We start from the raw sequence: 20,952 nt of genomic DNA, 5'->3' as shown, positions 1-20,952 counted from the left end.
TGAAAAAAAAAGTTGCGATATTATTACCCTAGAGCTCGAGCTTCATAGTCACATTCCGGTCCTTTGGCTCATCATCAAATGGATTGGCGAGATGGCCGAGTTGGTTATGGCGTCAGGTTAAGGCTACCTTAACAGCAATTCCTGGTGGAGCAATCCGCGTGGGTTCGAGTCCCACTCTCGTCAACTTATATTTTTGCCATTTTCCCTTGAATACTTAAATGGATGGATCTGATATATTTTATTTTTTGCTGTTGTTCAAACACAGAAATTGATATTACTCAAGTAACATGCGTTTGGGAATTACGTTCATACAAAATGTCAACTCGAATCAGGCGCTATATACTACCAATGCATGCTACGCTATACTATGTTATGCCCTACTCCAAGAAATGCAACCATATACTACTACCTACTTCAAGTAAATCCTTCAGTCGTCTACCCGGCTGTCTTGTTGTAAATCACAACTCATTCACGCCTCAACTTTTAATATCAGCTCCTATAATTTTAGACTCAGCTTCAATACTTCCACCTTTTAACACTCTATGCTCCAAGCGTAAGAACCTCATACGCAACACGCCGCAGGCCAAGGGCCCCGACCCAACTAATGCTCAATACTGGCAAGTATCCCGTTTGATCATGGCCTCGAGGGCAGCTTCCGGGCTGGACTTCCACAGCGCCTGCGCCTGCGCACATATCTTGAAGTGCTTCAAGTAGCCTTCTCGCGAGAACACTTCACTCCAGGGCCTCTCATCGAACAGGTCATTATATCCAAACGGAGGATTCAATTCAATGGGCTCCCCGTCTTCTGTCCTCTCGCAGCCAGCACATGAGATTCCTTCCTCAACCACCTTGGTCTGCGGATCATAATACGGAAGCTCGCACGACGCCATGAAGTTGTGAATCGGATCCCAAAAGGGCCTTTGCGAATGAGCAGCCCCCGTCTCTAGCCGGTCTCCAAACTCCTTCATGGCCGGGAAATAGGGCACCAGTTTGATTCGATGTTGCTGGTAGGATCTCCTCATTGAATATAGGCCCTCGGTATACAGCCCCGTAAATGACTGAAACGACCGCTGCTGGCTGACCTCGGCGCGAGAGAGCCGGAACAGCCTCCTCACTTCGGCCACCCTCACCATCCTTGTTTCCGGATCCTCTTCGATGCACTCAAAGCAGCAGCGCATCCACGTAGGCAGGAACACAAAGCCTCCAAACTTGCCACAAAAGGCACAATCCTTGGTACATAGCACCCTGTAGAAATCCAGCAGCGTGACATGCGTGGCGAGCTTCATTCGCAGCAGCGCGCAGTACGCCATCAGACCATGGGCCACGACAGCCTTGTACTCTTTCAGCGAATCCACAATCTGGCGGGCCCTGAGGTTGGTTTGACGGAGGTTGAAGAGCGACTGCATGTCCATATGGCGCAGAGTTTGAAACAGCAGCTCTACGGGGAGCTGATTCAAGACACCCAGGCCCATCCTGGGAACGATGCCTGACGTCAAAATGGACGACTTCACGACGGAGTGATCGCTGCTCGACACGAAGGCAGTCAGCATGGCATAATCCATTCGATGGTAGCCCGCGACTCTGATGATGGCGTCATCTTGCTCCCTTTGGAGCGCGTCGTAAGACGATTCATGAGGCGGCGGATGAGAGACGAGTTCCAGGCCGACTGAAGCCATCGCTGGCCAGAGTCGTTGTGTGCCTTGTTTATATCTCACGCCCGTCTTGTGCCACGCCCTCGCTCGCTCAGCCACTCATTCATGCAATATGCGGAGCCCAGTTCACAGTTCACAGCAGTGCAAGCATAATTACGAAAACAGCGGAGCAGCAACGCGCGTAGCGAATGGAGATTGCCGAACGCCAGAGGAAGAAAGCAGATGCAAGAGGACGGTGAGGAGAACGGCGAGGCGGTCCGACAGCCGTCATGCGACTTTGTTATGTCTTGTCCTGGTCTCTTGGAACCCCCGCCAGCCGCACATTCACCGACTAATAGCCTATGCTGTGTATGATTAGGTAGTAGGTATTACCTAGTTCGTGCCAGCCGGGGTTTAAAAAAAAAAAAGAAAGAAAAATTGTCCGCCTATGTATGCTTGCTCCCATGCGTAATCAAGCATAGCGCAGCAGAAACGCTCCTCGCCTATCATAAACAAAGAACGGGCTACGAGACAGCACAGCACTGGCTGTCAGCCCATTCAACTACTGCAGCACATGCATGCCCTGTAATTGTGCCGCCGATTTGCGCAGCTCGCCAGCGCTGACCGCCTTTCGGCCCGGCGCGGCAGTCCGCTCCGAGACGGTTGACCGGCGGAACCTGCAAATTAGCCGATCGCGATAAGAAAAATCAACGGGGCTGATAAAGCGCTTCCATGTGCGAAGTACGGAGCATCAGCAGCCAAGCCAAAAACCACGTCCGACGAGGCAGATCTTTTTTTTTCGATTCGTCTCGTTCCTCTTGTCTCATCGTCAATAGCCTTTCAACACGGCTCTCGCTTTCAGTCTCTCGCCTGTCGGTGCACAATCGTCGTCTTTATCTCTTCCTCTCTCCCCATCTCTCTCTCCAAATCCCGTGCACACCCCGTCCTCCCATCTCTTCTCTCCCCCAGAACCTCGGATATCGTGGGAAAACCAAAAAGGCGGGACAGGGGAAACTCTTGTGTCGAGATACGGGAATAAATAAATCTTTGTTTCTTTTTGAATGCTTCCCTCAGCGGAATGTCCCCGTAGTCCCTCGTCGTCGTCTCCTCTGCAACCCCTTGACAGAAACGCTCTGGCGTTGCGCGCAACTTGAATTGCCCCAAGATGACCTCAGCAACACAAGCCGCCTCCCCGGCCCAGCTTCATGCCGGCGAGAAGAAGAAGTCGAAGCAGAGGGCGCCGGCCATGCGGTATCCCTTTTGGTTTGGAGGAAGCGCAAGTAGTATGGCAGCTTGCGTTACACATCCATTGGACTTGAGTATGTTGTCACTCTCTTGTCATCTTGAACTCCTATATTGCGCCGTATCAACTCCATGCTGACCTAGTTGTATAGTCAAGGTACGCAGTGTTTGATATAATGATAATACGGATTGCGCCGGTGTTTGGCGCACAAAAAAGCTCCCATCATGGCACGGCGCATCCGAATTGAACGTCTTTTAAATAGCAATATAACAACCCCGTCGTTTCTAACTCCTACCTCAGGTCCGCCTACAAACGCGCAAAGCCGATGCCCCCAAATCCATGAGCGGCACCTTCGCCCACGTCATCAAGAACGATGGACCCCTCGGCCTCTACAGCGGCATCTCCGCCTCACTGCTCCGCCAGCTCACCTACTCGACCGCCCGCTTCGGCATCTACGAGGAGATCAAGCAGCGTTACATCCGCTCCCACGGCGGCAAGGAGCCTTCTTTCCCGGCGCTCATCGGCATGGCCATGGCTTCGGGCTTCGTTGGCGGCATCGCCGGTAACTTCGCCGATGTCATCAACGTGCGCATGCAGCACGACGCTGCACTGCCGCCCGCCGAGCGCCGCAACTACAAGCACGCCGTGGACGGCATGGTCCGCATGGCCAGAGAGGAGGGTGCCCTGAGCTGGTTCCGCGGCTGGCTGCCGAATAGCTGTCGCGCGGCGGTCATGACGGCCGGTCAGCTGGCCACATACGACACCTTCAAGCGCCTGCTGCTGGACTACACCCCCATGGGGGATACCCTCACGACACACTTCACAGCTTCGTTCTTGGCTGGCTTGGCTGCCGCCACGGCAACAAGTCCAATTGATGTCATCAAGACGCGTGTCATGTCCACGTCGCATAAGCAGGGCATCCTCCATCTGATAAGAGACATTAACAAAGCGGAGGGCATTCGCTGGATGTTCAAGGGCTGGGTCCCTAGCTTCCTGCGACTTGGCCCGTAAGTTGACGAAACCCCCCATATACACACTCTTTTAGTTTGGATTTGCTAACGTCAAACCTCGATAAGACACACCATCTGTACATTCGTCTTTCTAGAGATGCACCGCAAGGTTTATAGAAAAGTAAAAGGCGTGGACGAAAAGGCAACATAGACTTATCGGAAGGTGACAAAAACGTATCTTGGATAAGGGAGGCCGAAAAGGGGGAAAAGGAAAAATTTCGAGGAATGTGTTGATGGCACTTTGTATAGAATGTGGCGGCGTTTTGCTAGACTTTTGGGCGACTTTGCTTTTGTTTTATCTGATTCGCAAATATTTGTAACTTTTTCTCAGGTGTCATTACATCAGACACGCATACTGTAGCTATACAAACACAATAGCAGAGGGGCCATGGTGCTCTCTCATGTAGTAGTATTTCTAGCATAATCTCCGCATATAGATACAACGATAGATTGGTAGCATGAACAAACAAGTCAGACCGACAAGTCAGGCAGACAAACAGATGATTTAAAATATGATTTGCAAATTGTATAATGTTATTTTTTTTTTCCCGGAATGTCTGCTTGTGTTTTTTCCCCTTTAACTTTTTGAGAAGAAGATTTGCACTCACCTCTCTAACTATTAACGCTGTCGATCCCAAATATTGTACAATCCAGAGGCGTGAACAAAAAAAAAAAAACCTCATCCTTGCTTTATGCGAGAGTTGACAAAAAAAAAAAAGAGAAAGCAAAAATATCCCAGTCATCCCATCAAACGCCTCCCCTATCCATTTACTGCCAAGAGCTGCCCTGGCTATAAGGTCCTGAGCCGTATCCGCCGCTACCCGACCCGGCCGCCGAGCCGCCATATGAGGTCGAGCTGCCGCCGTATGCCGTGCCGCTTCCATAGGCGGTTGCGCTGCCACCGTATGAAGTACCACCTCCGTATGCCGTATTACCCCCTCCGTACGCCGTGTTGTTTCCGTAAGGAGTTGTGTATCCGCCATCTTGCCAAGGTGTAGTGCCGCCGTCCATGTTCATATCCGGGCTCCGAGGGCCGTCCATGTCGGCATCGTCGCCGCCGTACTTTCTTGGGTCCAGACCCTTTAATAGCCCTCCAATCTTCTGCTGCAAAACTCGGATACCTCCTTGGATGATCAAATCCGGCTCCATGGTTCCTGACGCTTCGACTTCGAAGTAGAATCGATTCGGCACAGCATCGTAGTTGAAGGGCTCGCCCTCTTGAAGGGGTTCCTCCCACTGAGCATATTTACTCTTTGGCCTAGAGCATCAGTTAGATTGATACCCATAACTTACTATTCCTCGGAGAGTGGAAAAGAGAGGGAGAGAGAGAGCATAAGCTTACCATTCCTTCTCTGGATCGGTGTTGTTTTCAAACCACATGTCAAGATGGTGTAGTTTGTTGTGAGGGTCGTACTCGAAGCCAACGGCCGACGTAGGCATCCACTTTGCATGTTCCTTTGCAATTCCCTTTTTCGCAATGCACGTAATCTTCAGCTCTTGGCCTTTCCGCAGCTTAGCAATCAAGCACCCCAGGCCCTCCGGGTCGGTGATGATGGGATTTCCAACAGAACCCGCATGTCGTCCATCCACCACCAAATCTCGGGCGTAGACCTTCATAATCTCGTCGCTGGTACACTTTGCGTGAAGCGTAAGGCTGACGGAGCAGTGCTCGCAGTACTGTTCGCAGTCGCAGTCACGGGAGTAGTTGAGTTCGTTGACGCCCTTGGAGTCGAGGGGAATAAGGCCCAGTCGGTGCGCGATGAACTCGTCGGCCAGGACAGAGCTGTTGACCTCGATTTCTACCAGGTCGATAGCGATTGTCGGTACTTCGGCCTGGATGATTCGCCGCAGGGCGTTGGCGAATGGCAGGTTCGTTCTTGAGAGCTCGAAATCTACGCGCGTGCTATCGGCCTAAGGTGCGAGCAACAGAGAAATGAAATGTCAGGAGATTAATCCATGAAGCGATTGAGCCACGAAGCATTTTCTTCATACCGCTGAGATCTTGACCTGGGGCTGTTCCGGCTCCCCATCCATAGCCATCGGATCATAGTGCAAGGCATCCATCTTGGAGAAGAAGAGGAGAAGAAAAGCTGGCCGGACTCCGGCGCGCGCGAGAGGTGCTGAAGAATTCGGTCCTTGTCTCGGATTCTCAACACATGCAACAATGAATAAGAATATGGAACCGGGCGTGTTGCAGCGCTTTAGAAGAAAGACCGGGACTCTGATAGAACGTGCGTGAGAGAAAGTGAAGCAAAGATGAGCCAGCAAAGTCTCCAATGCGCTTCACGCACCGCTAGAACCCCTGCAGCGGCGCGCCACCCATATCGATTAAAGAAGCAAGCTTGGTCGGAACATTAGTAATTCCACGTCTTATCGGGCGCATGCTACCTTTGTGATAACGAAAAAAAAAAAATCTCCCCGCGAAACACCAACGAACGTTGATTGCAATTGGGATGTTGGAACAGTAGAAACCGATAATCTCCCAAATTTCTATTGGCCATTATCAACTCAGCCGGACAACGCAATTCTCGATAGGTCAATTGATACAAAACTAGAATAAGAAAAAAAGAAGAAGAAGAAACACGAAATCACAATGAAGATCAAGGCCATCAGCCGATCCGTATCGGCCCAGCAGCCCCCCGGCACCGACACCGTCAAGCAGCCCCGAAACCTCGACTCGGCCATCCACCCCTTCGAGCGCGCCCGCGAGTACAAGCGCGCCCTCAACGCCGTCAAGCTCGAGCGCATGCACGCCGCCCCCTTCGTCGGCCAGCTGGGCCGCGGCCACGTCGACGGCGTCTACTCCATCGCCAAGGACCCCAACTCGCTCGAGCGCTTCTCCAGCGGCAGCGGCGACGGCGTCGTCAAGGTCTGGGACCTGGCCACCCGCGAGGAGATCTGGCACGCCACGGCGCACGAGAACATCGTCAAGGGCCTCGAGTGGACGCGCGACCAGAAGCTGCTGACCTGCGCCGCCGACCGCTCCATCAAGCTGTTCGACCCGTACAACCTGCCCAGCGAATCCGCACCCATCTCGTCATGGCTCGGAGCCGGCGCCTTCACGAGCCTGTCTCACCACCGCTCGCGCAACGCCTTCGCCGCCGCCTCGAGCGTAATCTCCATCTACGACCTCGAGCGCCACACCGCCGCCCCAGAGGTCCTCCACTGGCCAACCTCGACCGACACAATCACAAACGTCGCCTTCAACTACGTCGAAACGTCCGTCCTCGCCTCCTGCTCCAACGACCGCTCCATCGTCATCTACGACCTGCGCACCTCCACGCCCGTCACCAAGTCCGTCCTGACCTTTGCCTGCAACCGCATCGCCTGGTCCCCCATGGAGGCCTTCAACTTCGCCGCCGCCTCCGAGGACCACAACGTCTACCTCTTCGATATGCGCAAGATTGACCGCGCACGCAACGTCCTCAAGGGCCACGTCGCCGCCGTCATGGACGTCGAGTTCTCTCCCACCGGCGAGGAGCTCGTCACCGCCTCGTGGGACCGCACCGTGCGCTTGTGGGAGCGCGACCGCGGCCACTCGCGCGACGTCTACCACACCAAGCGCATGCAGCGCGTTATGTCTGCCAAGTGGACGCCCGACGCAAAGTACGTGCTGTCCGGCTCCGATGACGGCAACGTCCGCATCTGGCGCGCAAACGCCTCGCAGAGACAGGGCATCAAGTCGGCCCGCCACCGCCAGGCCCTCGAGTACAACGACGCTCTCATCAAGCGCTTCGGACACATGCCCGAGATCAACCGCATCAAGCGCCACCGGCACTTGCCAAAGGTCATCAAGAAGGCCGGCGAGATCAAGAACGAGGAGCTCAAGTCCATCAAGCGAAGAGAGGAGAACGAGCGGAAGCACTCGAGCAAGCAGTTCCAGGCACGCAAGAGCGAGAGAGAAAAGATGGTGCTGGCTCGAGAAAAGTAAAAATGTGTGTTGTCTTATGGGGGCAGTGGTTACTGTTACTTGTCAAGGGTTTATATCAAAACGCAAAAAGGGGGTCCTTACGGTAGTTGCATGGCACGGCGTTCAGGGTTTGAAAGGGGTTATTGTTTATTATACGAGATACATAATGGACTGGACTTTTGTAGTATCATATTTGCCGGTGTCACTAACGAATCAAAGATTATTCGTTATATACATATATATAGCAAGAGAGGCGCAATATATCAAAATTTTCTCTTCAAATAGTCAATTCTGCGAAAATACCATCTCATCTCTTCGTTCAAAAGACGCAGACAACATCGTAAAAAGCTAAATCTATCACAGCTAGACGCGAAGAAAAACATCTTCCAATACTTTTTGCTTCTGTAGAGAAGAACAAACAAACATGAAAGACAGAGTACGTTACTTTTTTCCCGTCTAGTCTTCGTCGCAGAAATGTAACAAAAGTCGGCACACAAAATCCGACAGAAGAAAAAGGAAAAAAGAAAATCAAATCCATAAGCCGGCTAAAGTGCCACATTTCCTTCGTTCTTGTTTCCCCTTAAACGCCATGAGCTTGCCTAAGATGAATGTAGGCAGCTAAAAAAAAGGATAAATAAATAAAAAAAACAAAAGGTCGAAAAAAGAAAGAGAAAAGACAGATAAGGCATTTTCAGTGCCCAGTTCACAAATAGACTTGCGTCCACTTGCGATCAACGGCTACTTCTCCTCGTCCTCTTCCTGTAGAATGAAAAGTTGTAGTCGTTCATGTTATGCTTGTGTGTCCTGTTTCTCCCTGAGTATGATGAGTCCATTTCCCCCTAAACCTCGCGATCCTTCCGCGGGTACCATTCCAACGCCAAAATTGCTTCCGTTAATATTGTACAGCTAATGCATTGCCTGGCCTGCTTATCCCGGCGGATATCTTAAGAGACAGTTTTTTAAAAAAAAAAGGAAAAAAAAAGAAATAAGAAAGGAAAGATGAAGAATGAGAAAAAGGAGAATGCAAAAATAGAGCTTTCAGACGGTGCCACGAGCAGCCTTCTGAGGCTTGTAATTGGGGAGCTCCTCAAACCAGCCTCGCCATTCATTGTAGCGGTAAGCGTGAAAGGCAATACCATAAGGCTTCGGCTCGATCGAATAGAGCATACCCAGAGGCACATCCATATCGGTAATGTCCTCTCGAGTCAGGTCCATGAAGTAGGCCATCAGGACACGACAGACAGACCGGTGTCCAATGATCAAAACGTGGTCTGTGATGCGCTCAATCTCCCGCACCATGTCGCGAAGGCGGCTAATAACCTGGAGGTAACCCTCGCCACCAACACCCGGGTAGATATAATTGAGCTTGTCATTGGCACGCTTCTTGAACTCCTCGGGGTACTTTTTCGCAATCTCTTCGTAGGTCATGCCCTCGAACTGGCCAGAGTTCAGCTCGTTGAGCATTTCCCAGTTCTTGACGTCGTAGTCGTCATCGACGTCAAAGTACTCGGCTGTCTCTACGCTGCGTTGCAGCATTGATGTCCACACGCAAAAGTTCTTGTCGTCGACATCGCTGTACATGTCGGGGTAAGGGGGAGTGTTGTCGCCTGGAAGGGGGGGAAATGACGCCTGCGCCATCTTACTCTTCTGCTCTATGATCCACTCCTTTCGCTTCTGTGTGATGAAGCGATGGAGAGCCTGGGCATAGCAGTGGCCTCGCTCGGTAAGAGGAGCGTCACCGCCTAATCTGCCCAGCTCATTGTCAATGCTCTGGCCGTGTCTGGTGATCCAAATCTGTCGGGGGGCGAGATTAAAGCTAGAGAGGTAGGTGCTGAGCCCACCACTTAGAAATCCCTTGAGTCTGTGCTGAATCAACTTTCGGCCGACATCAACCATCTGCAAGAACGAGTTAGTAACGCAATGCTTAAAAAAAAAAAAAATTGTGGTGTCAACTTACCTGAATGTACTGCATATCGTGCTCTTCCTCGTAGTCTCCGAGGGGCTGGTATGCGCTGGCATAGGCGGCCACTCGAGCCTTGAAGTCCTCCAGCGACTTGATAGGGTCCCTATCCCGGTAGTCCGGGCCGGAAAGCTTCAGACGCATGTTTGCCTCAAGCAGGTCTTTATCATGGCAGATGCTCTCAATGAACAAAATGCCAAGCTTGGGTTCTCTCTGCTTGATGTGATCAACCACGTGCTGCCTTCGCGCAATCGTGCTGTTGGTGGCATCAAGAATGCCAACCGCACCACCCTCATTCAAGAGGTAGTCCAACAACTCGTCCAAGGTGTCCATTGCCACCTGCTCCCTCATGGCTGCTGCCTTTTCATTCTTGGGGTCGAAGAATTGCGCCGATTGATCGGCCTCTTTCTGCTCCTCGATGGCTTGATTTAGATCAAGCTCAGTAGGCTCGCCTCGGTCTCGGGGGCTCAAGCCGTCGCTAGGAGCCGGAAAGCCATTTAGCAGTATTTCGGCGGCTTGAACAGGAGGATCAAGACAATCGGGTTCTGGGGCCAGCTTGGGATGAATTGAGACTTTGCGACCGGCCGTCTTACGTCGTCGGTTCCCCACGTTGAAGATGCGCGATTCATGCTGCTGCCACGTCAGGTAGCGCTGCAGCTTTTTTGTGATGTAGGATTTTCCACGGGCGGGCAAGCCGACCATGACAATGACAAGCTTGGCTGCCACGTCGCGCTGGGGAATTCGTCCATCGGGAGAGACCTTGGACCTGGTCATGCCCGGAATATTAAGCGTCGTCGCATGGGGTCGAACTCGCGGGGTTTGGCTGCCGGAGTTCTGTCGCTGGGGAGGACTGCCATCCGAAACATTAATTAGTAAGTTGCCGTTATCGCATGGACGCTTGATAAGATACGGCGATAGTGAATAGTAGATAGGATGATGAATGATTCATAGGAGAAGCAAGCCGTGAAGAAAAAACCAGCTGGGGCATGCGGGGTGAAGGTATTTATAAGCACTCACATTCGCGGCGAGCTGGGCGCAGTCGACGTGACGCTTCTTGAGTACGGAGGAGTGTCTGTCAGGTCGTTCATTATGCGCACGGCGTTGGCCATGGATGGGATGGGAGCTTGGAGAGGGCCGTAGACATCTTTGGTGGGGGGCGGCAGCACGGCCAGCTGGTGGGGATGCTGCTCCAGCTCGGGGGACGTCGGCGATGTCGACGTGGGAGAAATAGAATGAGGTGACGGCGGCGATGAGAACAGCCGGTTGTTCATGACCAGTTTGGCGAGAGCTGATTGCTTTGCGAGTCGTCGGCCAGCGTCTGTTTGCGATGAGGGGCAGGAAGTAAGCAGGACGTTCTGGAGTAGAGGCGCGAGGAAAAAAAAATTATAGTGGGATGAAAGAGGAAAGAAAGAGATGATTAAAGAAGGTGGGCAAATCCGAAAAAAGAAAAAAAAAAGGTATCAAAGTTGGAAACAAACTCCCGTCGATGGGGATTGAGTTCTAGGTGACGAAAAAGTGATGGACCGGGCTACACACCTTCTCTTCGAAAAGATATTGCGGAAGGCATCTGGAGAGTTGCAAGGTCAAAGTTGGCGGCCAGATGCCTGTGTTTTGACGCAAACGTCGGGGGAGGCGAACCAGGAAGGCGGCTCGCACTCGCAGGAAAATTAATGGCCTGCAGCATGTGTGCGTCCAATAGCGTGTTAGCGTTCTGCGAGACCGGCTCGTGGGTGGACGAGTGGGCTGGAGCGCTGGAAGGGGTGGCTCAGGTTAGCGGGCCAGGGCCCTGGAGGCTCTCTTTGAGGGGGGGCGTGTCAGCGACGCTCCAGGGAGTAACCCAGTGAAGCGACAACGCGTGGCGACAGGCCCGGTGCTGCGAGCTGCAGGTAGCGGTACTTGACGGTTCGGGGTTGGGGCGTGCGCGCTTGGGGGATGGTTTGGCGGTTGTAGCGGGCGATTATGCCTGTCGCAGCAGGAATGGGCAGTCTGACAGAGGAGCCAGGTACTGGGCACGGCCACAGGTACCGGTACGTCGCACAGGCGTTGGGGTGGGGCTAGCTGGCACTTTGTGGTCGAATCCGGTGCGAGCAGCAGATCGTTGCCCTTCTTCGACGGGGAAAATAAGCTGGCACTAGGCGAGAGATGAGCACGGGAAGGGAGAGTGAGCGAGATGCTGTAATATGTGGTGAAGTCGTTGAAGGCTGGGTGAGTAGCGATGCTGGCAACAGGCAGACGAAAACAAATAAATAAATATTGCCAGACCTGTGTGATAAATACCGTTAGCATCATGTCGGCACTTGTGCATGAAATGAATTAAATAGTACTTCGTAGGATGCTCAAAGATAAGCTGGGATCCATAATAGGGCAGCGGGCTCGCCTCATACAACAAAATCGCCAGCCAGCCCACAATAAAACAGCAAAAACACGGGTGATTGATCAGGTGTGAGTTGGAGCCAACATACGTCAGAAGCCCGTTATATGGCCACCAGAAAAGGAGTGTTTGATGACCGACGAGATGGGATTGCTCCTAAATTTGGGTGTTTCGAGAATACGAAGCCGAGCCGCGAGCCTCAGAGATGACTGAAATAAGGTGAGGTGAGGTAAGGTGAGGTGACGTTCCAGGTTTGTGGTTCGCCGCTTCGCCCAGCTGCTGGGCCGGAGATATATTGGGAACAACGGGCCAGCCGGTACCTGAGCTGGTTGATCGATAATGATGGCGTGAAGCAGATAGGCAAAGGAGCGAATAGCAATGAGAAAGCCTATCCTGATGCCTAGTCCGCGAAGGGCAAACCTTGAACACGGGACAAGAAGCCTGTGAAGCCCCGAGGCAAGCACCGAAGTATATAGATAGTAGGCAATCGATTGGGCGTTAGTTGAGCTTTGTATCAAAGTAGCCTTGTTCGTTCAACGAGATGCAGAGTGAAAGGCAGGCCAAGGTGAAGAAAAGTCCATGGGCCAACACACAAAGCAGCATCGACGGGGAGAAACAGAGCAGGGCTTTATACCATATGTATGGCCCAGATGACTCTCGAACCCCCAAAAAGGCACAAGCTGGCTGGCCGCCTACAGCACGACTCACCTGGCAGTCCCAACTCCGTGCATACATCCACAGCAAACGCTCATGTACTATCATGGAGCTCCGGATGTACCACGGCGCTCTGCTGCTACTCAAAGGCCTAGCCTAGCCCACTCTGCTCTACTCGTACATGCCACCGACCTGCTACAGTAAGTAGTACCGTCCACCACTACTTTCTATATCGGACATATTTCTCTCTGCCTCCACATCCCACATCCCATCTCCGTCTCGCTCTCATATTACAAAAAGCCGTCTCTCGCCAAGCGTGTGGGCGGCAGTAGTCCGTCCTAAACTCCTTTGGCCTAAGCCTGCAGCCACAAAGCCACCGCGGAAGAAGCGGCCCTAGTAACAAAAACAGAAGAAGGCAGAAACGCTTCTTTTTTCTTCTTCTCTCGATTAAGCACCGAAACCCTCCGTGGCGCCTCATTAGGGTGCCTGTAGACTGAATTCTGGGTCTCTGTGATCGGACTCGCGCCGAGAGATGACCGGCCCCTCAAGGCCACTCCCTCGCTTTGGGCTACACCCTCGCAGGGGCGTGTGTCCTGGGGCGTGCATCCTGGCTTTCGGTGGCTGATGCAATCTCCCGCTATCCGCTACTACTTGCTGTATTACAGTAGGCCTATGACATGTACTGGATGTTCGCGTATGTTCGTGGTGGTTGGTGATGAATGTGCAGCGGGAGCACGAATGCCTCCATTGGCCTCTGCTTGTTTCTCTTTCTCTCCCTCTCTTTCTCTTCTTCTCTCTTATCCAATGCTTAGCGCACTTGGCGGTTTTTCCTTTAATTCCTCTCTTCCCTGCCTTGTGCTTGTGTTCACATTTGTACATGCACATCCTCCATGTCTCACCAATCCTTCTCTCAAGTCTCCTACAGTAGCTCTGGCCCCCAGTCCCAGTCATCGTCTTCCAAGGATCGATGTGGTGTTGCCTTGGATCTCCTCCCTCCCCGCGATTTACATTAATAGAAGCACGCTGCGCGCAACCACCCAACCGCAAGCCTACCTGCAAGCCGCCGGAAGCTCCAGTGCCGGTGTTGCTCAGCTGCCTTTGCTCGGGAGCTGGCTCCCCGATCACATCGCCGCCATCATATGGCCCCTCTCAAGCCCATCTTTGCTAATCATCGTTAGCCGCGACACGCCTGTGCCGCAGAGTAGAAAAGGTGAAGAAGAGATTGCTCCAGGGAGATGTAGGGAGATAGATTGCGGCTACGTAATTGCGTTCACCGGCGCAGCAGCGTGACATAGCCAGATGCTGACAAATGATGCAGCGTGGCAGATGATGATATCGATGATGTTGATCGATAGAACAGCGATGATCTCTTCTGCTGGTTTTCCTTGGCCTCGCCACTTTCAGGCCTTTCTCCAATTCGCCCTTCCCCGTATAGCAGTTGGCTTCTGCCTTCCATGAATTTAGCCATTCCATTGGAAGAACCCGAAGTGGGTGTGCGCATCCCGCCCCAACTCACGGCAGCCTCTGTTCGCTAGCACGTGCTAATTTGTGCTGCTCCCTTCATCTGGCTGGCTGGAGCTGTCTTTTTGCACCAGTTGAGGTCCGACCCCCACGAGGCCTGGTTGCTTGGTTTCTGTCTCGATTCTCCAAAGCCTCGAGTCACGCTCACCACAATCCGTGGCCCCTCCATCTGCCACAAAAGCGCACCTCGTCCTGCTTGTATGTAATAGTTCGTAATCTCGTCATGCTCCTTTGTTCTCCCTGCAGGGCAAAAATCAGGCATCCGCTGTTGATATTTTGCAGAACCGTTCAGAACTGCGACAAAGACCCATGTCTTCCAGTCGGTATCAGTGGACTTTCCCCAGAACACCACAAGCCCCTCATTCAACCGTCTCTCGAATCGCCGATAGCGGCGTCCAGTCACACCGGGCGCCACGGATCAATTCACCCAAAGCACAAAGTACATCTCCGTCGTCAGCTTGTCAAGGCCGCTGATGCGGACCTGGGTAGGCGCCGTGATTAGCAGGCTAGCCATTACCCTTCCTCTTCACGTAATAGGCAATGGGCGTAAAACTTGCATGCATTGCAAATCTGATAAATAATTATGGGTTGTCACCGCACGGCTCGACGTGATACAAGCATACATGTGCCAAGATGGGCCGCGCCAGCCTTGCTTGGCCCTCGCTTGGCGATGCTTGACCCTTCTTTTGGCGCAATTACGAAGCATCTCGTTTATCTGCCCTCTCTCACTTCCAGACTCCCTTGGTTGCTGCCCTAGCCTGCGGGCGTGACCTCAGCTAGTAGCATTTGAGAACAAAAGGAAGATAAAACTTGTTGAGCCTGTTGTTGAAAAGCCTGTTAATGCATTGCTTCGCTAGTAGTAGTGCTACATCACACTAGCAGGCTGGCCGACGTCATACAGGACCAGGGAGAGACGCATAACAGCTGTGCGTGCTAACCTTGGAGAAAAAGTATCGGTGCTATCATGCATTGCCAGGCTACCCAGCTCGTATACTGTTGCCGCGTTGGGGCATACTTGTACTTACCAACATGCCTTTCACACTTTTAGTGCTTCCGCCAGGTGAATGGTGAGGCGGATGGTGTTTACAGGGGGGCTTCACACGCCAACGAGCTGCTAATATCGGACCAGACCAGCGCAATAGCACCCTTTTCGCATCACACAGGCCACTGGTACGAGTACGTGGCTGCCTGAGCCTGCGCCGTACTCGTACCTGTACCGAACAGGCACGGGTCGCTGACCTCTGACTTCACTGTCCAAGCCCACGCTCGATAGCTGAGACATGAAATTGGTCTCAACAAGCCTAGTCGTTGAGATTAAGGTGAGACCCCGTAGCACACGCTTAGCAAGAAGCAGCCTATGAGATGAAGGGGGGGGGGAGGGACTCAGACAGGCCAGAGACATGGCTACGCATCGCATGCTTAATTTGCCAGCCAGTGCGCGCCTCCTTTTGCCCCATTCAGCACCAGCTGTTTAGCCAAATGGTTTCACGCCATGGTAATATCCCAAGACATTGATGCCGCTATGAACGGCAAGTAGTAATATGATAGCCCAAGAGGCATGCCGCATATCTCACCATTTCTTGGCAGGCCTGACCGATAATGATGGTCTGGTGCCTCAGCCGTAATCCGTAATACCACTTATTAGGCGTATCATTGATGCCGCTGCCCCTTTTGGCTCACGGCCAATGGCAGCGCTGCGCTCTTGGGATCTGCCTCTGCCAGTCATGAGACAACGTGCGCATCTTGATGGCGAAGCAGGCATGACAGCATCGCTGCACAATCGTGTCAGGCGGGAAATGCTACCCATTCCAGCCCCTTGACATACTTGTGTCTATTGTATCGATCGCTGCGCCATAGCGGCAGTGCTGTTGAACAGCACATAATCATGTGCCGTGTCGATGAGCGGACGCGCAGCTGAAAGAACTCGGGCTTGTGTTGTGCTGGCACAAAGTAAGCTGCTTTGATACGTCTGAGAGGATCCCGCGATTATCCCCCCTTGGTTCAAGCCAGCGGCTCGCGCGGAGCATTACCTGGCCTCCAGGGCTTGTTCCAGCTCAGAGAGCCAGGCCAAAATTTCATGGTGTACCTATAATCGTATGCCAAAAATGAGCCTCACGCCAACGCTTATGTCGGTGACGGTAGGAGAACGTGTCACCGTAACATATCAGCTCCGTTGGCCAACCTCGCCACAATCTACAAATATACTTCGTACCGCGCTGTCCGCTAGGCTTGACAGCAAAAGCGACGCTCTTAAACGTATTTGGAAGCAAACAAGCACGTGTTTGTAAGCCGTACTATGTATTGTGTGGTTTGTGTGCCATCACACGCTCCTGGTCTACTTTGGATATTAGATGCCGGGCTGCCGCAGGATGAAATTCTGCTTGGTGTTTCCAGGCCTGCTTGCATAAGGAGCTTTCCAAATCCCTCCAAAAAGGATCAAGGACGAATGTCCTGTTTCGAAGATACGTTAACACGGCTGACAAAACAGAATAATGAGCTGTAATATTAGTGAATGCGTGCGCTTCGGACTCCGAGTGCGCATACAGCATCTCCGGAGCATTTGCCGCTGGACGGCGTCCCAAGCGCCTAAAAGGTCAGGCCTGGTGCGTGGCCCCCATTCGTGAAAACAGCACCAAGCGCGAGATGCGCAAAGCAAATCAGCGCAAGACCCTGATCGTCAAGTCCAGACGATCTCGGTGGGCTCGGCAGGACCACCAAAACCAAACGTTGCATCATATTTCCTATACTATTGCCATTAGCTAGATGGCCAGCGGAGTCTGCAATATTACTGCCTGCAGCTCCGCAGTGCTCCTCTGTGCCACCTAATGCCTAGTCTTCAGAGTATGAGTAGAGCTGGTGAGACGGCGCCACTGTCGCTAATTGCCCTCCCATCATACCCCGCGTAGTGCCCCAGGAATGGAACGCCATTGATCTCAAGCATGCGTGCTTTCCAAATAAAGCCGGGCGGATAAGGGATTCTTGTGACAAGCGCATATTTGCAAGATGCAAAATGAGGGGCCAAGCTCCTCCAGCTCCAAGCGTGGGGGCACGACGCCTGCTAGCCCCGAATTCCACGAACCATCAACGTTCCTGCGTTTGAATCAGAACCAGTGAGGCGATCGGGGCAAGGCTGACAGGGGAGGACATGTTCCGAAGGGCAACGTGCAGCTTTTGGCGCTTGGCCCGATATTAAAAGAGTTGCTGGTCAAGACGAAGGCACCTGAGAGGAGTTGAGTGGGATACCGCAATTGGCGTTGCAGCGGTCCCCATTGCCTAATTAGTGCAGGGAAGCCCGAGCTTGAAAAGGAAGAAAACAGAGTTGTTGGCTAGGAGCAGTAGTGGCGGCAAGCATTAACTGGTGGATAAAGCGATGGCTTGGATGGAAGAAAAAAAAATCTTCTGGAGGCTGTTAACCTTGCTAGGCACAGCTGCTGCGGCTGCAAGATTTCAAGGCGGTGGAGGTCGTTTGGCAGGAACTGCCATCACATGAACCGCCGCGTTTCAAACGCTACTGCTGTAATTGCTTGGAGCCAAACTTGATCATGTCAACAATCTAGTAGAATCAGATGTATTTTTGCATTATTACTTGCTGTGTGTTACTATATAAAATAACAAATGTACTTGCAATGAGGGTTGCCCCAGATTATGCATTCATGCACACAACTTGGCATTTCACTCGGTGCTCAGCAGCGTAGCATCCTCTAAAAAAGTCAAACAGAAGTGAATCTGCCATGAGATGCAAATAGAAATTTTAAGTGGGGCGCTGTACCTGCCGATCTTGTGGCCAACCAGCGCCTGCGTTTTCTTGACTGTTCCCCACTCTTCCTCAACTTCAATCTTCAGCGGCATCTTGACTATCTGAATTCCTCAAACGCTCAGAGTTCCAAAACCCCATTTTGCTTTGGTCATTCAGCACATGAACATATTCTGACATATTGCCGGTAAGCTATTCATGTCTCTTTATTTTCTCCCTGCCCTTTGCTTTTCCCGGTAATTCTCCATCATGCACATGATGCAGTAACATGCAAATTCTGCCATCTTCGGCTCACCACAGGATGAAAAGTCGATTGTAGACCATATTTCTGACGGAGCCTCTAGCGAGATTCTCCCACCAAAATTCTGAACTGGCAGGCGGTCTCGTCTAAACTCATCACTCCGCTTAAGCGCCCCTAGAGAGTAGCTCTTTAGAGTCTGGGTTAAAAGGTACTTTCAGGGCAACCTTACCCCGTCCATAAGAGCTACATTCAGGGCCATTTCAAGTCATCTGCAGCATCGCCCTCTCCCAGCAAGCAAGCTATTATTGTCGTCGCCAAGGCAAATCGGCTTAAATCTCAAGCAGGAGAAGTAGCCGCTTGATCATTTAACAGAGCTACTGGCTCCTTCCTCTCAGACTTGGGGTTCATAAACATCAGAACTTGTGGCAACTTTAAATATTACCTGCTGGCTGCTTCTTCCGCGTATCAAAGACGGCCCCAAACATTACTCTAACAACTAAGCCAAGGCAGAGTTTTCTTCTGCTGTCGTATCGTCAGCATCGACAGACATCCATTTGGCATTTCTCCATAGCTGCCACGACGCTCGGAATGCAAACATAGGAGCGCTTGTCCATCGGTACTTCAAATCTCTCTGTTACTGAACGACATTCCTACTAGCTGAACTCAGCTGTTTGCCAATAACTATTCCAAGGCATTTCCTTTCCGCTTTCTTTGGCGGAGACGATTTCAATTTCACCAGAGCAAAATGGCTGTTGAAATGGAAGACTATTTTGACGAGCCCGCCAACGCGAAACTTGAGAATGCAAACAATAAAGATGTCCGTTTGGGAAGGCTTGCTTTACCTAACCCTATGATCGATGATCTTAGAGCCCAAAATCTCCCTCTGGGCGTTCTGATTCCCCTAAAAACGGACCAGGAGGTTTATCAGGATCACTACATCTCGCACGCGTACATCACTCGAGTCCCGACCAAGTCTGCCAATAATTTTGTCACGTAAGTGACCATTTCTATTTCTTTTCTCTCTCTCTTTAAATAGCTTCCTTGGCAAAATAACCTTCGGTTGATTGCAAATTTCACATTATACCATGAAATCTCTTATACATTCTCCAATATACTGACTCGTTTTCCAGACTCTTGCGCGACTTGAGCAATGCCGGTAATGCTAATACCTTACCGCACCTGCGAAGGTGTGCGAAGCCAGCGGACCTCCCGGCTCACCTGAAGACACAGCTGATGAATGACACTCCAACCGGTCGGCAAATTCACACTTCGAAATCAACCTGGATCTATGTCGTAGTAGGCGAGTCCAAAGACTTCTCCCGTGATGAGCTTATTGGGCTGCTTTCTGGAGTAGAAGGAGTTGAGAAAGAGCCATTCTTGAGCATTATCCCTGTTCCCATGATGGCACCAACGTCTCAAATTCAGGCCGCTATGTGGAGTGCACAGTTTTGGCCAACAGTCTACCGCAAGAATAATCCCCTAGGCCCCCATCCGGGAATGTTCGCCCGTGGCACAGAAGACATTAAGAATGACGCACCAATTTGGGTCGCACTGGCACATCGTGTTGCCCTTCAGGCTAAGGAAGCGGGTATTGGAGAAGCTATGGGGGCCGTGATAGTTCAAAGAAGTGAAAAAGGTGCAGAGCTTGTTGGGCTTGCTGGAGATGCGAGACATTATCAAAAGAATGGATTCGGTCTCGATAACAACCCAATGTCGCACTGTGTCCTGCGTGCTATGAGCATGGTGGCTCAGAAACTCGTCCGGTACGAGCGAGCGGTCGCTGAACAGCCAATGGAGCGCCCCGTCTTAGAATTTGACGCCTTCCAGGACACGCCTATGCTTGAGCTCGAAAAGGAGTGCTTCAAGCAAGAGCATCCAAACAAGGATGGTTACTTATGTCACGGACTAGAGCTCTATGCCACCCATGAGCCCTGTGTTGCGTGCTCCATGGCCGTACTGCACTCTCGCATGGGGAAGGCAGTGTTCTGTTGCCATATGCCTCGCACGGGTGGCCTGAGCGCAGATGATCGTCCTGATGGAGGTGGACGAGGATTGGGTCTTTTCTGGAGACGTGAGCTCAACTGGAGCTTGCTGGCATGGGAGTGGGAAGGCGACGGCGTACCTGACCTCCCCCCTGTCGACCCAACCACTCACGTTTAGGATTACCACCTCCAAGGACGATATGAGACTCAGTACTGCCATTGCTGGCTAAGGCAGTGCCAGACAACCAAGCTCCCCGGGCGATATTGGCGCGCCCTAGCTGCGTGGCGTGCTTGTAATATAGGTATGATGCGCTATTGTTGTTGCTGCTGCGGACAGCCGCATCTTTTTGTACGAATAATTTATCATGGAAAATGCATACTACTACAACTAAAGGCTGTTGGCGACGACAGAGGGTAGAGCTGCAAGATACAGAAGACGGGTTAGATAATCCTCTATTCGCTGAAGGGGCTCGGTACGAAGTACACGGCATCGAGTTATTTTGTCAATGGAAAAGTTGTGGTTTTATTAGCCTGGCACGGCGAATGGATTACTGACGGACCAGACTAGAACGGATAAAGATGATTATTAATTTATGTTTGTTTTTTTTGAAACGGAAACAAGACAGAAAGGAGAGCAAAAAAGTAAGAATATAAATGTAATTTCTTGATACAGTG

At 51.8% G+C, this 20,952-nt stretch overlaps 9 protein-coding genes and 1 non-coding gene across 10 annotated transcripts; 6 read left to right on the top strand and 4 right to left on the bottom strand.

Moving 5' to 3' along the window:
* The first annotated feature begins 85 nt into the window (after positions 1 to 85).
* Positions 86 to 183, top strand: TrAFT101_004987. Its single transcript has one exon. It is a non-coding gene; the product is annotated as a tRNA-Leu (tRNA).
* A 64-nt stretch (positions 184 to 247) lies between these two features.
* On the bottom strand, positions 248 to 2,111 carry TrAFT101_004986 (uncharacterized protein). The gene has a single exon (XM_024908281.2). It carries the CDS (start codon positions 1,674 to 1,676, stop codon positions 609 to 611), a length of 1,068 nt encoding a protein of 355 aa, XP_024759648.2. The 5' UTR covers positions 1,677 to 2,111; the 3' UTR covers positions 248 to 608.
* A 685-nt stretch (positions 2,112 to 2,796) lies between these two features.
* TrAFT101_004985 (uncharacterized protein) lies at positions 2,797 to 3,045 on the top strand (the record flags this gene model as incomplete). Its single annotated transcript, XM_066127347.1, has 2 exons — positions 2,797 to 2,950; positions 3,026 to 3,045. The coding sequence occupies 2 exons, from the start codon at positions 2,797 to 2,799 to the stop codon at positions 3,043 to 3,045; spliced, it is 174 nt and encodes a 57-aa protein (XP_065983458.1).
* A 168-nt stretch (positions 3,046 to 3,213) lies between these two features.
* TrAFT101_004984 (uncharacterized protein) lies at positions 3,214 to 4,035 on the top strand (the record flags this gene model as incomplete). Its single annotated transcript, XM_024900351.2, has 2 exons — positions 3,214 to 3,881; positions 3,951 to 4,035. The coding sequence occupies 2 exons, from the start codon at positions 3,214 to 3,216 to the stop codon at positions 4,033 to 4,035; spliced, it is 753 nt and encodes a 250-aa protein (XP_024759649.2).
* A 182-nt stretch (positions 4,036 to 4,217) lies between these two features.
* On the bottom strand, positions 4,218 to 6,190 carry TrAFT101_004983 (uncharacterized protein). Its single transcript, XM_024902587.2, has 3 exons — positions 5,877 to 6,190; positions 5,227 to 5,795; positions 4,218 to 5,142 (listed from the first exon to the last, which is right to left on the bottom strand). The coding sequence occupies exons 1-3, from the start codon at positions 5,946 to 5,948 to the stop codon at positions 4,653 to 4,655; spliced, it is 1,131 nt and encodes a 376-aa protein (XP_024759650.1). The 5' UTR covers positions 5,949 to 6,190; the 3' UTR covers positions 4,218 to 4,652.
* A 143-nt stretch (positions 6,191 to 6,333) lies between these two features.
* On the top strand, positions 6,334 to 8,068 carry TrAFT101_004982 (uncharacterized protein). The gene has a single exon (XM_024908282.2). It carries the CDS (start codon positions 6,478 to 6,480, stop codon positions 7,813 to 7,815), a length of 1,338 nt encoding a protein of 445 aa, XP_024759651.2. The 5' UTR covers positions 6,334 to 6,477; the 3' UTR covers positions 7,816 to 8,068.
* Positions 8,069 to 8,832: 764 nt separating this feature from the next.
* Positions 8,833 to 11,438, bottom strand: TrAFT101_004981 (uncharacterized protein; the record flags this gene model as incomplete). Its single annotated transcript, XM_024900430.2, has 4 exons — positions 8,833 to 9,690; positions 9,752 to 10,604; positions 10,772 to 11,072; positions 11,291 to 11,438. The coding sequence occupies 4 exons, from the start codon at positions 11,436 to 11,438 to the stop codon at positions 8,833 to 8,835; spliced, it is 2,160 nt and encodes a 719-aa protein (XP_024759652.2).
* Positions 11,439 to 11,568: 130 nt separating this feature from the next.
* On the bottom strand, positions 11,569 to 12,112 carry TrAFT101_004980 (uncharacterized protein; the record flags this gene model as incomplete). Its single annotated transcript, XM_066127346.1, has 4 exons — positions 11,569 to 11,740; positions 11,793 to 11,927; positions 11,995 to 12,016; positions 12,079 to 12,112. 4 exons carry the CDS (start codon positions 12,110 to 12,112, stop codon positions 11,569 to 11,571), a joined length of 363 nt encoding a protein of 120 aa, XP_065983457.1.
* Positions 12,113 to 13,403: 1,291 nt separating this feature from the next.
* TrAFT101_004979 (uncharacterized protein) lies at positions 13,404 to 14,069 on the top strand (the record flags this gene model as incomplete). The annotated part of the gene is made up of 1 exon (XM_066127345.1): positions 13,404 to 14,069. The coding sequence occupies one exon, from the start codon at positions 13,404 to 13,406 to the stop codon at positions 14,067 to 14,069; it is 666 nt and encodes a 221-aa protein (XP_065983456.1).
* Positions 14,070 to 18,159: 4,090 nt separating this feature from the next.
* On the top strand, positions 18,160 to 20,912 carry TrAFT101_004978 (uncharacterized protein). Its single transcript, XM_024904014.2, has 3 exons — positions 18,160 to 18,241; positions 18,399 to 19,288; positions 19,426 to 20,912. The coding sequence occupies exons 2-3, from the start codon at positions 19,041 to 19,043 to the stop codon at positions 20,453 to 20,455; spliced, it is 1,278 nt and encodes a 425-aa protein (XP_024759653.1). The 5' UTR covers positions 18,160 to 18,241; positions 18,399 to 19,040; the 3' UTR covers positions 20,456 to 20,912.
* The last annotated feature ends 40 nt before the right edge of the window (positions 20,913 to 20,952 follow it).

The sequence above is a fragment of the Trichoderma asperellum genome, chromosome 3 (assembly GCF_020647865.1).
Source record: "Trichoderma asperellum chromosome 3, complete sequence".
NCBI lineage: Eukaryota > Fungi > Ascomycota > Sordariomycetes > Hypocreales > Hypocreaceae > Trichoderma > Trichoderma asperellum.
The sequence above is the reverse complement of the archived record's forward strand: the minus strand, read 5'-3'. Positions and strand labels throughout refer to the sequence as shown.

Bases quoted from the DNA above. Each gene is read 5' to 3' on its own strand.
- TrAFT101_004978 (XM_024904014.2), top strand. From the start codon at position 19,041: ATGGCTGTTGAAATGGAAGACTATTTTGACGAGCCCGCCAACGCGAAA. The intron at 19,289-19,425 runs GTAAGTGACCAT...CTCGTTTTCCAG, and splicing joins TCTGCCAATAATTTTGTCAC to ACTCTTGCGCGACTTGAGCA.
- TrAFT101_004983 (XM_024902587.2), bottom strand. From the start codon at position 5,948: ATGGATGCCTTGCACTATGATCCGATGGCTATGGATGGGGAGCCGGAA. The intron at 5,796-5,876 runs GTATGAAGAAAA...CTCGCACCTTAG, and splicing joins CCCAGGTCAAGATCTCAGCG to GCCGATAGCACGCGCGTAGA. The intron at 5,143-5,226 runs GTAAGCTTATGC...CTGATGCTCTAG, and splicing joins ACCGATCCAGAGAAGGAATG to GCCAAAGAGTAAATATGCTC.
- TrAFT101_004986 (XM_024908281.2), bottom strand. From the start codon at position 1,676: ATGGCTTCAGTCGGCCTGGAACTCGTCTCTCATCCGCCGCCTCATGAA.
- TrAFT101_004982 (XM_024908282.2), top strand. From the start codon at position 6,478: ATGAAGATCAAGGCCATCAGCCGATCCGTATCGGCCCAGCAGCCCCCC.